The sequence below is a fragment of the Pyxicephalus adspersus genome, chromosome 10, assembly GCF_032062135.1.
Source record: "Pyxicephalus adspersus chromosome 10, UCB_Pads_2.0, whole genome shotgun sequence".
Lineage (NCBI taxonomy): Eukaryota > Metazoa > Chordata > Amphibia > Anura > Pyxicephalidae > Pyxicephalus > Pyxicephalus adspersus.
In genome coordinates, this window is record NC_092867.1 from 19,459,854 (window position 1) to 19,474,579 (window position 14,726).

The 14,726-nt window shown below is 37.5% G+C and overlaps 1 protein-coding gene across 1 annotated transcript in view; it reads left to right on the forward strand.

Annotated features, from left to right (window-relative positions):
- CNNM2 (cyclin and CBS domain divalent metal cation transport mediator 2) overlaps positions 1–13,977 on the forward strand; it is an 84,825-nt gene extending 70,848 nt beyond the window's left edge. Inside the window, exons 7-8 of the mRNA XM_072425061.1 lie at positions 3,471–3,655; positions 4,708–13,977. Coding sequence (XP_072281162.1) covers positions 3,471–3,655; positions 4,708–4,914 — 392 coding nt within the window. The 3' untranslated portion in view covers positions 4,915–13,977. The remainder of the gene's footprint in view (positions 1–3,470; positions 3,656–4,707) is intronic.
- Positions 13,978–14,726: the final 749 nt, after the last annotated feature.

A 14,726-nucleotide genomic window follows, 5' to 3' on the forward strand; every position in this document is an offset into this window, starting at 1 on the left:
AGATTAACAAACCTTTGCTTTCTTACTTATCAAATCAATCAATTTACAAAATGGAAGCTTGGTGTACAATAAAATGAATGCTTCCCCTTTCACATTTTAGCAGGAATTTCTGTTCTTTAAAAGTACCTGATATGTACATGATATACCAATCCACTATAGCATAGTAACCACACCAGACTATGCTTGTATGAGTTCCAAAACTTAAGCCCACAATTGTTTTGATGATCCGGGGAATCTTTTTACACAGTAAAGTATAAGTAGTCAAGTATTTACTTGCTGCAAGGAACCCTGGCTTTGTATCACAATACGACTTATTGGGGTCGAGCAGCTTACATGCAGAGATATTCTCAGATGAAATAGCTCCTATAGAACATGCCAAGTTTTCCAGATTAACGGTGAGAGTCTGTACTAAGCAATTACCATCGCATTATCTAATATTACTTGCAGAGATCTTATTGGTTACCCTATTGATCTCTTTGTTATGCCATTTTGATTCATTGGAAGCCCTCAGCTGTGCACTCCAGGTTCAGTGTCATTAATCCTGCTTCAAGGCATTTTGTCTATTTGCCAAGACTTATTTTTTCCTTACATGCAGTAATCTCTATTTAATTAAGAAAAACTCTAGGCTATGTTTGTTTCAGTTTACACACTTCATGAAAGTGCGAACAAATGTACTGTCAGTCTTTTTCTTTTACAGATTTTAAACATATGTTCTGCACACCACTGATTCTGTCTTTTTTATCCAAATTAAGGAAACAATGTAAATACTCTTCCATGACCGCTCTTTATAATATTGGTTTGTAAAAAGCCATTCTCCGTTGTGGATAAGTATATACACTCCTAAAAACTTTGTCATCACCAGGCCTCTGTTTAACTAACAAACTTTGCCATTGGTGGCGACTTTCCAGCAAGTGGATCATTGGAGAGGGCAAAGGAGCCCTTCACTTGTTTCTATTGACTAATACACTACAGAATCTTCACTAGCAAGGCAGTAATACCATGGAAAACGGGTTAGCAGCCTCTTTGCCCTCCATGATGATCCTGTCGCTGACAAGTTGCTGCCAGTGACATGAATTCTGGTGTGTCATAGGCCTTGGAAACCATTAAGGGTTGTTAGATCTGAACCTCGAGAAAAAATATGTGAATACATCAATGAAATACATATAGATATTTGTCTTTTATCTTCTGCTGCTGTTAGGTAAACCTTCAGCCACATTATTCTTCCAGGGTGTATAGTTAAAAATGATTTTGGTTTAAATGTAGAATAGGCAGAATTTTTGTTACATTTTATGATAAGCCTACTATCCCATACCCTAAACATGTGATGTTTCATGTATATACTGTTATCTGGGTCTGTAAATGTAGAAAAGCTCTTGTTTTTGGCTTATAGTTAGTAATTATATATATATATATATATATATATATATATATATATACCGTATTTTTCGGACTATAAGACGCTCCGGCCTATAAGACGCACCCAATTTTAAAGGAGAAAAACCTAGAAAAGTATACAGTGCTCAACCCAGAAATTTTTGGAAACTGGGTGGGAAGAAATTCTAGGTGGGTGAAAGCCCCTGAATTGTGACCCAACTTATCAGTAACCACCCAAAAACAGCCGGGTGGTTGCCTAAAAGGGTCTGGGGGGAACACTGGGTATATTTGCTCTTTACATATGCTGCTTCTGCTGCACGGTAAGTGTTCTTTACTATTCATTTATCTCGCTGCACGTCCATGGGTGTGTTCTGATCCACTGATAGGCAATGGCTTTGGATGGCTGCTATTTTATTTCAGCAGTTATTAAAGAAAACCTGTGCTTAGAGAAAGGTAGGACACCATTACTAACTCCATATTGGGACAGCTAGTTACTGGGATATCTCTGGTTTTAGTGCTAGTCTTTGGAGAAAGCAAGCAGCCATTTAAGCCAGAATTTTTAATGAAGTAGATAAGTTAGAATCCACCCACCAGCTTTTCATTGCTTCCTCTTGATAGGTCCATTGTCACTCTAAATGTTGGCAATGGGAAATATCCCTCATATAGCAGTAAGACCCCAATAGGGGTTCCTATTCTTTCCCACCAAAAAATAAAATGACCACATTTTGATACGCCCAATTTTATTTATTTGTGGTTAAAATATTTAGAGGGATTTTAGTGGTGTAATGGTGCCCCCAGGATATGGAATAGTCTTTAAAACATATTGCACAACCAATTAGTGTGCTCACAAAAAATACACTATAATATTTCCTAAAATAACTGGTAAGAGTAAGTGATCAATGTGGCCTGATAGCTACTGTAATGGTAAAAAACAGCTTAATTACCTTTTTAGGTTATGTACACAAAACACAAGTACTAAAAGATTGCCTTTATCCTAAATATCTGCACCAGTACATATGTGCTGGAATGATAGATATTTGCACAGCTTGCACAATTGTGACAGGCCATGTACTTAAACTGGCGTTTAGAGTATTTGTACCCTGAGGCCCAGTGATTGTGTCCTTTCACACTTGTAATGGTATGCTACAAAGGAGAGCAGACAATAACAAGTATGGAGATATATATGTGTATGTAATGCTGTATACACTGATCAGCCTAAACCACCCATAATATTATATAGCTGCCCCTTCTACAATGTATTTGGCACCAATATGCAAACATTTGGCATCTGGCAGGACCTTATTGCAGAATGGGACCAGAAATAAGCATTATTATCTGCCTGATCATCCCCTATCTGTTAAGATTTGCTGAACATGCACAGCTCAGTGTTTGTTGCCAGTAATAGCCAGCATTCCCATCTTGTGGGTTCCGAGACTGAATGAACTCCTGTGCAGCGGCAAGGGAGTTACAGCATCCCACCAAGCCAATAAAGATGGTGAAGAATAAAGATGCAGATGAAAAGAATCAATCACGAAAGACCACAATCCTCTGGCAAAGCTCAACAGGCATTTTATGTACTTGCTGAAAATGTTTTTACCCTATACTTTGTTGTTTTCAACAAAGACTTCTGAGCAGCAAGCAAAGTCAACATATGTACTGAGCAAATCTACCTGTGTACCCATTTGTGTCATTATAAAATATGACCTATAACATGTGAATATTGTTAACACCCATTTAGGGTGTTTCCTATCCAAGATGCCGGTTTGTGGATGTCCATCATAGGGCAAGAACACCAGTTTTGTCAGCCACAAGTTGGTGAAGAAAGCTGAGAACCATTTAAATTTAGGGGTCCACACCAGGGATTTAGAACATTATGGTTTTATTCACCAGGTTACACCAGCTAGAACTAATGTCACAGATAGATGTTGGTAGGCGGAATCATTCACTTTTTAGATCTTCCCTTCAGTACCCCTGGCATACCCCTCCTAAACTATTATGCAGCACTCGAGGTACAATGTTTTGCGTATTAAATGCACACATTTATTCTGTTTGTAACAAAACGATAGCTAATATTTTTTCTTAATCTGTCTTCTTAGCTGAAAATAAATCACCCCCTCGCCCCTGTGGATTAAATCATTCGGACTCTCTAAATAGAAGTGACCGAATTGATGCCGTCACTCCAACACTGGGGAGCAGTAACAACCAGCTTAATGCGTCATTCTTACAAGTGTACATCCCAGATTACTCCGTGAGAGCCATAACAGACCTGCAGTTTGTAAAGGTATTTTCTGTTTTCTTCCATTCTTGTTGTCTGTTTATATAGTAACAGAGAGATATACAGAATGAGGACATACAAGAGATATAACCATAACACCCAAAGGCATAATGTATTCTGAGATAATCCATGTTTTGGGATAAAGGTTCCTGTGCATAGACAAAGCCTGACATTGGGTTATGGCGTGCAACCTCCATTGCCAAGCTGTACCCACAAACAGTCACTCTGAGCCTTATGGGAAAACCCAAACCTCCAGATGTAAAGTACACTACTTACCACCCAGCAGGTCAGTAAGGTCACCATTTACAGATCTGAGCCAATAAAAGGGGGTACTACTTACCCACAGTAATGTCCTATTAAAAAAGAAAAATGAATACCTTTCAGGTCCTTAATTCCCTGCTATAATTAGTCTATTTGCAACTCACAGTATATTAGCGTTGTGGTCATTGAGAAGGGAGTCACCCTTACAGATAGAAGTAAAGATCATTGGCGTCACGCAAACTGACCCGAGAGTCACAAATTGCTCATTTCTGTAGGCTCCGTGGCTGGGAAACACTGGTTAGATTGTAGTTAACATTTTGTTACAGTACTCTCTGATAAGACACTACTGCATATGTTTACTGGTTTGTAACTTAAATACCTGTTTTTTACACTTCCTGTTTTACTGCTGCAATGGTTTTAATTAATAAAAAGTGTACACTGATAAAACACATCATCTTTAGATGAAAGCTATAGTGTAAAATCATATTATTACTTAATTATTTACCTAGTTTCATTGTAACACATTGAATGTACATGATCAGTATTCTCTGCAAATTTTTTTTTTATTCTGGGTAGGAAGAAGCTGTAGGCAGGTTGTGTCCCTTGTATTGTGACCTATCTTTATAGTAACCACTCAAACAACCAGGTGGTTACTAAAAAGTGCTGGGTAAAGCATCCGAGGAGAACACTGATGGTGATTGTGTTTTCATTTTTAGCCATTTGTTTTTTCTCCTAAAGCCTTTATTAACTTCTTTTTGTTCCTATTTTTGCTTGTTTGTTGTTTGCTTCCACTATAGATCACAAGGCAGCAGTACCAAAATGCCCTCATGGCTTCTCGAATGGACAAAACTCCACAATCCTCAGACAGTGAAAACACTAAAATTGAAATGACTCTAACTGAGCTACATGACGGTTTAGCCGATGAAACGGCCAATCTGCTCAATGAACAGAACTGTGTTTCACACAAGTCCAATCACAGTATGCACAATGAAGGGCCTATCTGAGCCAACGTCACACAGCTTGCTAAAATTCAGGACTATCTTCACTCCATTCTCCAGCTTCACTCCTGGATTATTGTCTGTGCGACTGAAAAGGTGTCTGGTATGTGCACCTGCCACATACCATCCAGCATTCTGAGACCAAAGATTCTGAGCCCAGCGGTGACAGGACCCGAAGAGTATAACTCTAGAGTGTGACAGATGTTTAGAAGAGAAAAAAAAAAACGTAATAAGTAAGACATCAATATTTCATGTATGAGACCAAAAAGAAATGGCCAACCTCATAGGATGAAAATTTGGAACCTGACAGTGTTTCTCCATGCCCCTCTTCATTAGATACTACGTTTCATAAAGACAACATTCAGTTTTGTGCATTTTCTATGTTAAATGTTTTTAGTATTTAATGTTTGAAATTACAAACCTGAGCTGCAGCTGACTTGATTCCGTAGTGTGGAAGGCCAAAATGGTTTTCAGATATCTTATTACCAGTAACTGTTCCCAAAGGAGTACATCAGTTATATATTTGGGATGTCTGGCAATAAGCGATCTGACCCATTTTGTTATGGCATCACACTGCTTCCAGAATTAGTGTCTGCAGCCAAATGTTTATATACTAGAAATGATTGTTAGGGAAGAAAGTTTGTAACTTGGCACACATTTCCACAATATATATGTCCTAAAATATGGTTAAATATTTAGAATCACTTAAAAAATGGCCATGCTTTATGGAACACGAGGTGTTAAATTATATTAACATTTATATGGATGGGTAAGATTTGATGATACTTTCTTTTATGTTTCATTTCCACTTTTTCAAAGTTTGACACCTTTGTAGGTGGAGTTGCTAAATTGCTTAAACAGATTGCACAATTAGAACATGAGTGTTTTTACCCTTCATGAAAAGTATCTCCAACCCATTCCAGAGTTTAGTCATTTAAAGCAAATAAAACACGTTCTTATACTTGACGTTTGGTGTAATGTGTGAAGAGTGAAGCTGTCAAATCCTCTGACAATGGTACAACAGTCATTGTTCTGAGGTCCTGGAAAAGTGCTAGAGATTTCATATGCTGGCATAAAGCTTATTTATATTACCCAAAGGTACACAAATTGCTAAAATCATATCTTAGTTAAGTCCATCTGTGAAAAGTCATCTTAATGTGGAACTAAACTCACAGATTTTATGGCTTTCCAGAAAGAACGTGTGTTAGAAATGATCCATAAATACTATACTAACATACCAATGTTGTTTTCTGCTGTATATTCATGTACATTCTTCCTACCAGTGGATGTGAAATGTATGTTATGTCATGCCGGTCATTTTACCAGCTTTCAAACCAACTTTGTAATCCTCAAATGTTGGTGTCTTAATTGATCAAATAATATGCATCCTGCAAATCTAAATAGAGACTAAGATGGTGCTGGATTCAGTTGGAAAACATTTGAAGGGTTTAGTTCCACTTTAAATGCATCTTCTGTGTATATTTTATAGTAGAGATTCTCTTCTTCCTCCTGAATGACCTTACAGTCTTTTAAAGCTGATTGGAGCTCTTTATTGAAGATCTCTTGGGGCCCATTTAGATCTTTGTATTGTGGTAACATACAAATATGTGTTTTTGTACTATGTTGGGGTGCATTGGAAGCCCATTTCTTTCAATGAGTTGGGTTAATGCAACATACGTGTAAAGGACTCCATGGAGCTAAATGGGTCCTAAAACTTTTAAAAGCCCTGCAGTGGAGCCCTGATGAGGTCTTTTCACTAGAGTCCCTTTAGTAGTTCTAAAGTCAACTTACTTACTTTAGGGATATATATATATATATATATATATATATATATATATAATCATTTTTTTTTTCATAAAGTGTTGAGGGGTTGGAGGGGCTGCTGTCCTTGTCTGTGGTAGGAATAGAGGGAATACCAATAGGGCACGTTTTCTGGTGCAAATTGTCTAATCTGCTAAATGGGACAGAAAGTGAAATCTTCGGAGGATGACAGCAGTAGCAAAAAAAACTTCACATTCTTTAACCCTTCTGTGCTTTATCTGATATGAAGAGCCAAATTTTTACTGTAGCTATACGTATTTTCAGAAATTCTTCGGTAGCTGCTTTGGTTTTCAGTAAGAGGATCGTAGAATGTTGAAGAAGGAATGACTTGCTCTTATTCCCTAAGAGTAAAACCTTTTTATCACAAGTATGTAGGTGCTCTTTGTTCGCTCCACCCTTGCCCCCTTTTATATACCATGTATGGCTATTTTATGGTTTGGAGGATGATTAATGGAAAGGGAGTCTGTCATGTCTCCAGGAATCCGTGAGCTCAGTATGATGCCAGTTTATTTGAATGGCTGCTTTCTCATCAGTGCTGACCCAGCCGAATACATATTGTTCTGTTCCAGTCACATGCCCCTTCCTAACGCGCTTGACCAGCCTCAGCGAGTAGTTTAGTGCCTTATAATCGGTTTGTCATGTCAAGTTTGAATAATTATTTATGTTCTTTGTCAATGCAGTGTTAACTTAAACTGTATAGATTTTATTCATTGCACTATTCATTCAGCTGTACCACTGAGATTAAACCTAAGTGAACCTGTCCATGGCGGCTCTGCTATTGCTGATTTCCACCTAATAATGTTGCTTTCCTGGTTCACTTATTGGCTCCAATACTTGAAGTGGCCAATCCAGAGCCTCTATTCTGAAAAGTCTGCAATTTCCGGGATCCGGAACCTGACGTCATCTGGGGAAGTCAGCAAAGTCAGCCCCATAGCAGGTACCCTTCATCTGTAAATCTATCCATATATTGGAAACTAGTCCCAGCGGGTAGAACCCACTTTTTTTTGTTTTTAAAAAATTCAAACTTTATTTTGGTATCATTTTACTATTTTTGTGTTAGTTGAGTGAAAAATTCAATGCATTTTTTATAGAATGAATATTTTATTAGGCCCCAATTGCTTTATTACTTTGATACATATATATATTCATGTCTTTTAAATTCTAAACCGTTACTGTATAAACAATGAGAGACCTCTGTTTGTTCTCCTCCTAGATTCTATTAAATGTGTTTTTTTTGGAGAAATGATGCTGCTATCTTGTAGTTGAACCTGATGTTTGTGTCTAGATTACTATTTTACAATTCCAATGTTTTATTCTAGAATAGTTTTGTCTTTTCTGTTGCTTGAGTAACTATAAAACCATGCTGCTGATTGGTTAGTGGTCTTTCATTCTTGTAACCAATCAACCAGCAGTTTCGGATCACATGGTTGTCTGCCTCACAGCAACCGATTTCTGGAAAGTGGCCTTTGTTCTAGTTTTCTCCAATGTGTGAACCTGCAAAATACTATCTGCTTGTCCGTATGTGTGATAAAAGTCAAATTCGTGACACATAATCATTAAACCATGGATTGGAACATGGGCGTCCTGTTCATAGCCTGGTAAGTTAACTTCATCGGGCATTAACAACTACTTTTCCTTGTCATCTGTCCCCTCACCTACACAGCACATGCATGCACTCCCTCTTTCTCTCTTTGCCAAATATATTGCCTGTGGTTGTGATGTCATGTGACATTTATCAATAATTGAAATTTTTGTTTATTGACACATTTCTTTGACTAGTGGTTGAACTTGATGGACTCTTGTGCCTTTTTTTCAACCTAACCTGCTATGTAATTTCTATGATCAGCCTACGGTGCTGTCAATGTACAATGAAGGATTGCTTATAATCTTTGCTTGTCCTGCCCCTCCCGCCACCCTTGTTCTTTATTAACATGTTATATTGGGTGACAACAGACTACTGAATAGAATGTAAAGTATGCCTTTACATACTCTAACGTTTAGCTTTCCCAAAATCTGCATTTTATTTACTTTTTTTCCTACTTTAATTTTTCTATTCCTCTACCCAAAAAAATGAAATTCCACTCCCTGAAAATGGACATCCAGTGCACCCGGATATATAGGGAATCATAGGGAGAGAAAAGGAGAAATGGTCCCAATAGTATACCTGTCATTGGTTGTAACCTTTCCCTATCCTACTAACAATTAAAAAAAAAAAAAAGGATGCCCTATATATAATTTAGAAAATCTATTCTACACAATACATAATTTGTATACAACCTTTATCTGCCTAATTTTAATGTTTTTCATCAATACCATCAAGGTGTTGCATTGCTTAACTCAAGGGTGTTAAACTCTGGCCCGTGGGCCAAATCTGGCCCCAAACGTCCTATATTTGGCCCCCAAAGGAATCCTTTATATCAACTGCAGCTGGCCTGCCACTGCAATGAAATAGCACCGCTACTACAATTCCCGCCATCACCCGCGCCTTTAAACCAGCAGGCTCTCTGCCTATGTGTGGCCCTGCATTGGACTGTTTTATGGACGCAAATACTGCCAGGAATTTTAGAAGCGGCGCTATTTCAATGAAGAGGGAGTTTCAGAGGCGGGCCACTCAAAAGATTTAGCTCCGCTTTGACCGCGTCTAGCATTTCCAGCACTCCCCCTCAGCTGTACTTTTCCTTGCTACTCCAAGGCATGGACTTGAATGGTTGGATTTGCATAGAAGAATATTCTTATTATCATTGTTAGCCTGTGCAAAAACGTTACCATTAACATTTAACTCAGAAGGCTACAAATAGAGAAAGAGGCATAGGATTTTTTCTTAAATAAATTAAAAGAAAAACCTCTTATGAAAAGGGTTTATATCCAAAAGGAAGGAAAAATTTCCTCAATTTTTTAAGTAAAATTATAAGGTTGGCCTGCAACTTTTTAATTTTGGCCCTCTGTGTATTTGAATTTGACACCCCTGGCCTAACTATTGATCATTTTTTTTAAGTCCCATGTTATCCACAGAGTGGGGAGCTATAGTTGGGTGGTGGTTGGGCAGGGCAACACATGATAAATTTAGTGTTCCCAGTTGTTGCTGCAATTGGATTCTTTTAACCCAGGCATGTCCGGCCTGCGGGCCCGTGTTTAGGTTTTCCCTGGCCTGCGGCCTCTGTCATCAAATCAATAATATCAAATCGTGTGTGTGTGTGCACAGGGAATCCCCTACATTTGTAGTGGGCTTGTGCTTTGAGGGACCCGCACGGAGCACGGCCACTCTAATTCTAAGAAAGTGCTCTGCATGGGTCACTTTCTTTGAATCAGAATGGCTGGGTGTACAGAGGGATCTGCTGCAGATCAGGTAGAATGTGTAGAATCTCCCACATTTATTTCAGCAAAATTACACCTGCCACATCCCAAAATTAACAAATAGTAGTACAAAATGAAAAAGGGTTTTTGAAGTCAGTATATATATATATACACACACATGATTATGTTGCCGAGTAACTAACAGTTAAAAAATTAAAAAAACAAGCAATAATACAGCAAGACATGCATAGCACATGTGCAAGAATCATCCTCCATGCGTTTCAAAATTTTAAAATTGCATGCAAAGAATAAAAATTCAATCGCATAAAAAACAAAATCCCCCCAAAATTAAACATATACAATGTTATTACTTGCACTCAAAATCATGAAAAATCTCCCCTCCTGAAGAAGTGGACCAGATCCATGAAACGCGTAGAGGATGATTCATGCACATGTGGTTTGCATGTCTTGCTGTATTATCGCTAGTTTTAAATATTTATATTAAAAAATTTCAATGTTACTGGTATTGTTGAATTTTTAAACTGTTAGTTACTCGGCAACATAATCATATGTGTGTGTGTGTGTCTATATGTATGTATGTGTGTGTGTATATATATATATATATATATATATATATATATATATATATATATAAAGAATACCATTTGCAATTAAAATGTCATAAAATAGTTAATTTGCATTAATTGTTAATGGTTCAAAGAATGTCAGGCTGAATGTTCGGCCCCCACACATTTTCACTTCCCAAATCTGGCCCTCTTTGCAAAAAGTTTGGACACCCCTGAGAACCTCTAGTTGTCAGCTTTCTATAATTCCAAATTTAAAATGCCCCCCCTTAGGATGCTCCATTTCTCAATCATCTTTGTATCATGCTCCAACTGTCCAGGTGCCTCAGTATTGTGATCCAACTTTTAAGTAAGCCGGGGGGGTTTATGAAAAGTGCCGGGTGGGTGCACCTGGCTAAAAGGGGCCGGAGAGAACACTGCAGTCGTCGGGTTGGAAGCCAAAATGTAGGAATGATGATCAATGCCTTGTTTATAAGGGTCCATGTTCAGAGGTCATCATATTTATCTCTCCTTCTTTACGTATTACTGACCTGGACCCCATATGTACATATCAGGTGTCTCATCACCAAATTTCTGCATGCCTGCTCATTTATCATGAAGGGTTCCTTGGCATTAAAAAATCATCCTACCTTTAGGTAGAATTCAACCAGCCTAATTGTACATTTACTTTTTAATAATGCACAGAAGAAAAATACATGCACAGGCATTATTGTATTGTTAATAATTCTAAAACTGTACAGATATCAGAAATTTTTGAATGGCTGGGTATCACGGACTTATTTCACTGTTATATTTTAGGACACGGGTACGCTGCTGACAGGGGTTCCATGACCCCCAACTAGCAGATTGTTCATAACTCACCATAGCTGACATTGGTGGACATATTTCCAAACCTCCATGTACCCCAGATTCTCTGGGTACGCAATAGTAAGATTGCTAATGCTATAGAAATATTCTAGAAGGACCCAACACAAACATTGTTCAGTATTTCTTGTAGATCTATGCACTGTTATCTTGAATTTTAGACCAGAGTGGTGGTGACAATACAGAATTAAATACTAGTGGATGATATGTTATATGTATGGGCAAAATATAAAGGGCCGGATTTATTAAAGCACATCAAGACTGGAGAGGATAGATTATCATGGGAGAACCTGGGTGATCCAGCAAACATGAAATGGATCTTGTTAAGGATTGAAAACATTTGCCAAATTATTTTTTAAAAATCCATTCCTGGTTTGCTGGATCACCCCGGTTCTCCCATGATAGTCTGTCTCTGCCAGTCCCAGAGAGCTTTAGTATATCAGGCCCAATATTGAAGGTAATATTTGCCACTAGGTAGGTGCCTTTGTACTAGATATTGCATTATTTTTAGCCATATATTTATTTATTTTTTTTATTCTTATGATCACAGTGAAGTCATTGTATATTTTCTAATTCGCACTAACCTGTACAAACGTCTAACAAAATCCAAAGATCCAAAATGTGCAAAGCATTTCCATTCATCTTTAATAAAAGGATTTCTTTTATATTTAGAGTATTTCATTTAAGATGTGAAAAGTTGTATTTTTGTTTTTTGGGCTTGATAATTCAGAGTAAATGTATTCCAACAGCCAATTAGAAATGAATAAGCAGCTGAAATAATTCACTGACAGATAAAAACAGTTAGCTGATTGGTGATTATTACTGCATGCCATGGCTCGTCGAATTATTAGACCAGCCCAGCTGTCCGTCACCTTGTAAAATGTGATTTATCCGAACAAAAAGACCATTTTGTCATTCAAAATTGGTGCTGTGAAGTGAAGATTTTAGGTACCGGAAGTGGGGTCTCCATATGGATGTCCTATTGTGTTATATATATTGATGAACTATTTGTATTCTGTAATATTTTATTTTTTTAATTGACATGTATATGTTTGCATCCTTCCACTATCAACCAGTCTTATTTAGGACAGATTTGTGGTATTTGTAGACTCGGTACTTTCTCCATACAATAACACTTCCTGTACAGAATTCCTCATGCCTGGTGTAAATTGTTGTATCTGATGGTACTCTGCATCTGCCTATTAAATGTGAATGTTCCCCTGATTGCTACATACATCTGTGCATTGTTTTATTCCTATTGTAATTTGCACAAAACATTTCTTAAAGATATCTGTTTTTTGCACTGTGAATGCATTTGTACATTTCCGGTTCATTTCTAAAGACAATGTATATGTACATTTGTTGCCATGTATATGTACATTTGTAGCCACCGTTTATGGCAGTGGTCTCCAACCTTTTGGTTATCACAGACCACTAAATTTACGGACTCTGGACCGCACATGCATGGGGAGCCGTGTGTCACTCAAAGGGGAAGAAACTTCCCCCAGAGTGACATCATGATGCCAGAACCCTACCATCGCAGGTTCAGCCGTGTTGTGTTCAGAGAGACAGCCTGCCCACCGCCCTGAGCCTGCGATTCCATACAGGGGACATGGTCCGTGGCTCTGTTCGGTGACCCCCCCAGCGGGGTCCTTCGGGGGAATACACTGGCAAGAGCCGCAGACCACCAGTGATCTGCGGACCACCAGTTGGAAACCTCTGGTTTAGGGGTTGATTAAAGGGTCTGTACCCTAACAGAGGCTGGTTGTCTCTTGTTCCTATATTTAGAAACTTTGTTTATAAAGCTTTATCTATATAAAACTTTATTTGTAAAGCAACATATTACACAGCACTGTACATTAGTAGAATTGCCTTTCTGTTTCATGATTCGTCAAGTCAGTTAATGAATTCCACTCACAATAACAAGAACGTCTATTATTTCTTAAAAAAGAGATATCAGGACACGTTGCAGCTGTGTTAAGTGTTAATTCTACTAAAGGTGGAGGAATTGACAGTCCTTTAGTAAGTGATGGTTAGTGGTACTTGGCAAACACTGGGCATTGCCAAAGTATTTTCAGTGAACGCGGCATTCCTGTAAATATTAGTATTTAAAGTTGATATGGTTTAGAGGCAAAGCATAACACTTGGTGTCTATGAAGGGGGTGGTAAAAGGAGGACGTAACTAATGTAGGGCTTGGAGTAAAGAAGCTCTATGGAACCACACTCCACTTTTACTCAGAACACCCCCCACCACCACCTCTCCATGTCTGATCACATGATCAATCCACTATGGATGTTCGCTAAGCCAACCTAACAATCAAATTGCTGTGTTTGTTGGGCAAACCGAATATTATATATATATATATATATTATATGTAGCAGGAGCTAATTTTATTATGCAAAGGTTTCTATTTTCTTGTTTTTGCTTCTGATTTGAAAAATTGTAATATGATACCTAATGAAGTAGTGTAATTTTAATAAAGTCATGTTTGTATTATAATTCTTATTTTTAAAGTTGAATTTCTGACTTTTTTTTTCTTTGTGCATATTGTTTCCATTTGCTCCATCAATTAATGTTTTTGAAGGAAGACTAAGTACTGCGGTCCTGGTTTGTCAAAGAATAATTAGATCATTTCCGAAATCAAGTTTGAATTAATTGTAGAACTCTCCATCATCCCTCTGTGGAGGCAAACTGTGTGCAGTTAGAGGGGATATTGCCAATCAATTCACTGGAAACACAAATTTTTACAATTTTAAATAGGCCTCTCAGGTAGAAAATTATTTTCAAATTTTTTTTATATTTAACTTTTTAAATTAAATATATAACCTCCAGCACCAGACACTGGCTTCCAATTGTCCTTTCTGCAGTTCCAGTCTTAAGGTAAAAAAAGAATTCTGATTGGTTGAAATGGGCAGCTAGAAATATTTCTGTTCACTTTTCTTACATTTGCTTAAGCAAATGTTTTTCCTAATATCTTTAAATGTTTTGTTGCAAAAAAAATCTTATTTTCTTTATTATTTTGGATTCTCCTCTACAGCCTCCTCTATACAGAGATGTTGAAATTTTCTAATAATATTGGGGGTTTTTGTATGATTTCTGTGTTTTGATAGCACTCAGTACGAAACATATTCAGATTATTATAGGATAATTGAACTTTACAAGACTGATTTAGGGAATTTCCTAAAAAAAAAACAATTGACCAGATGATTGCCCAGAGGAACCGGTCAAATTCTGCATTACATTTCCCCAGAATG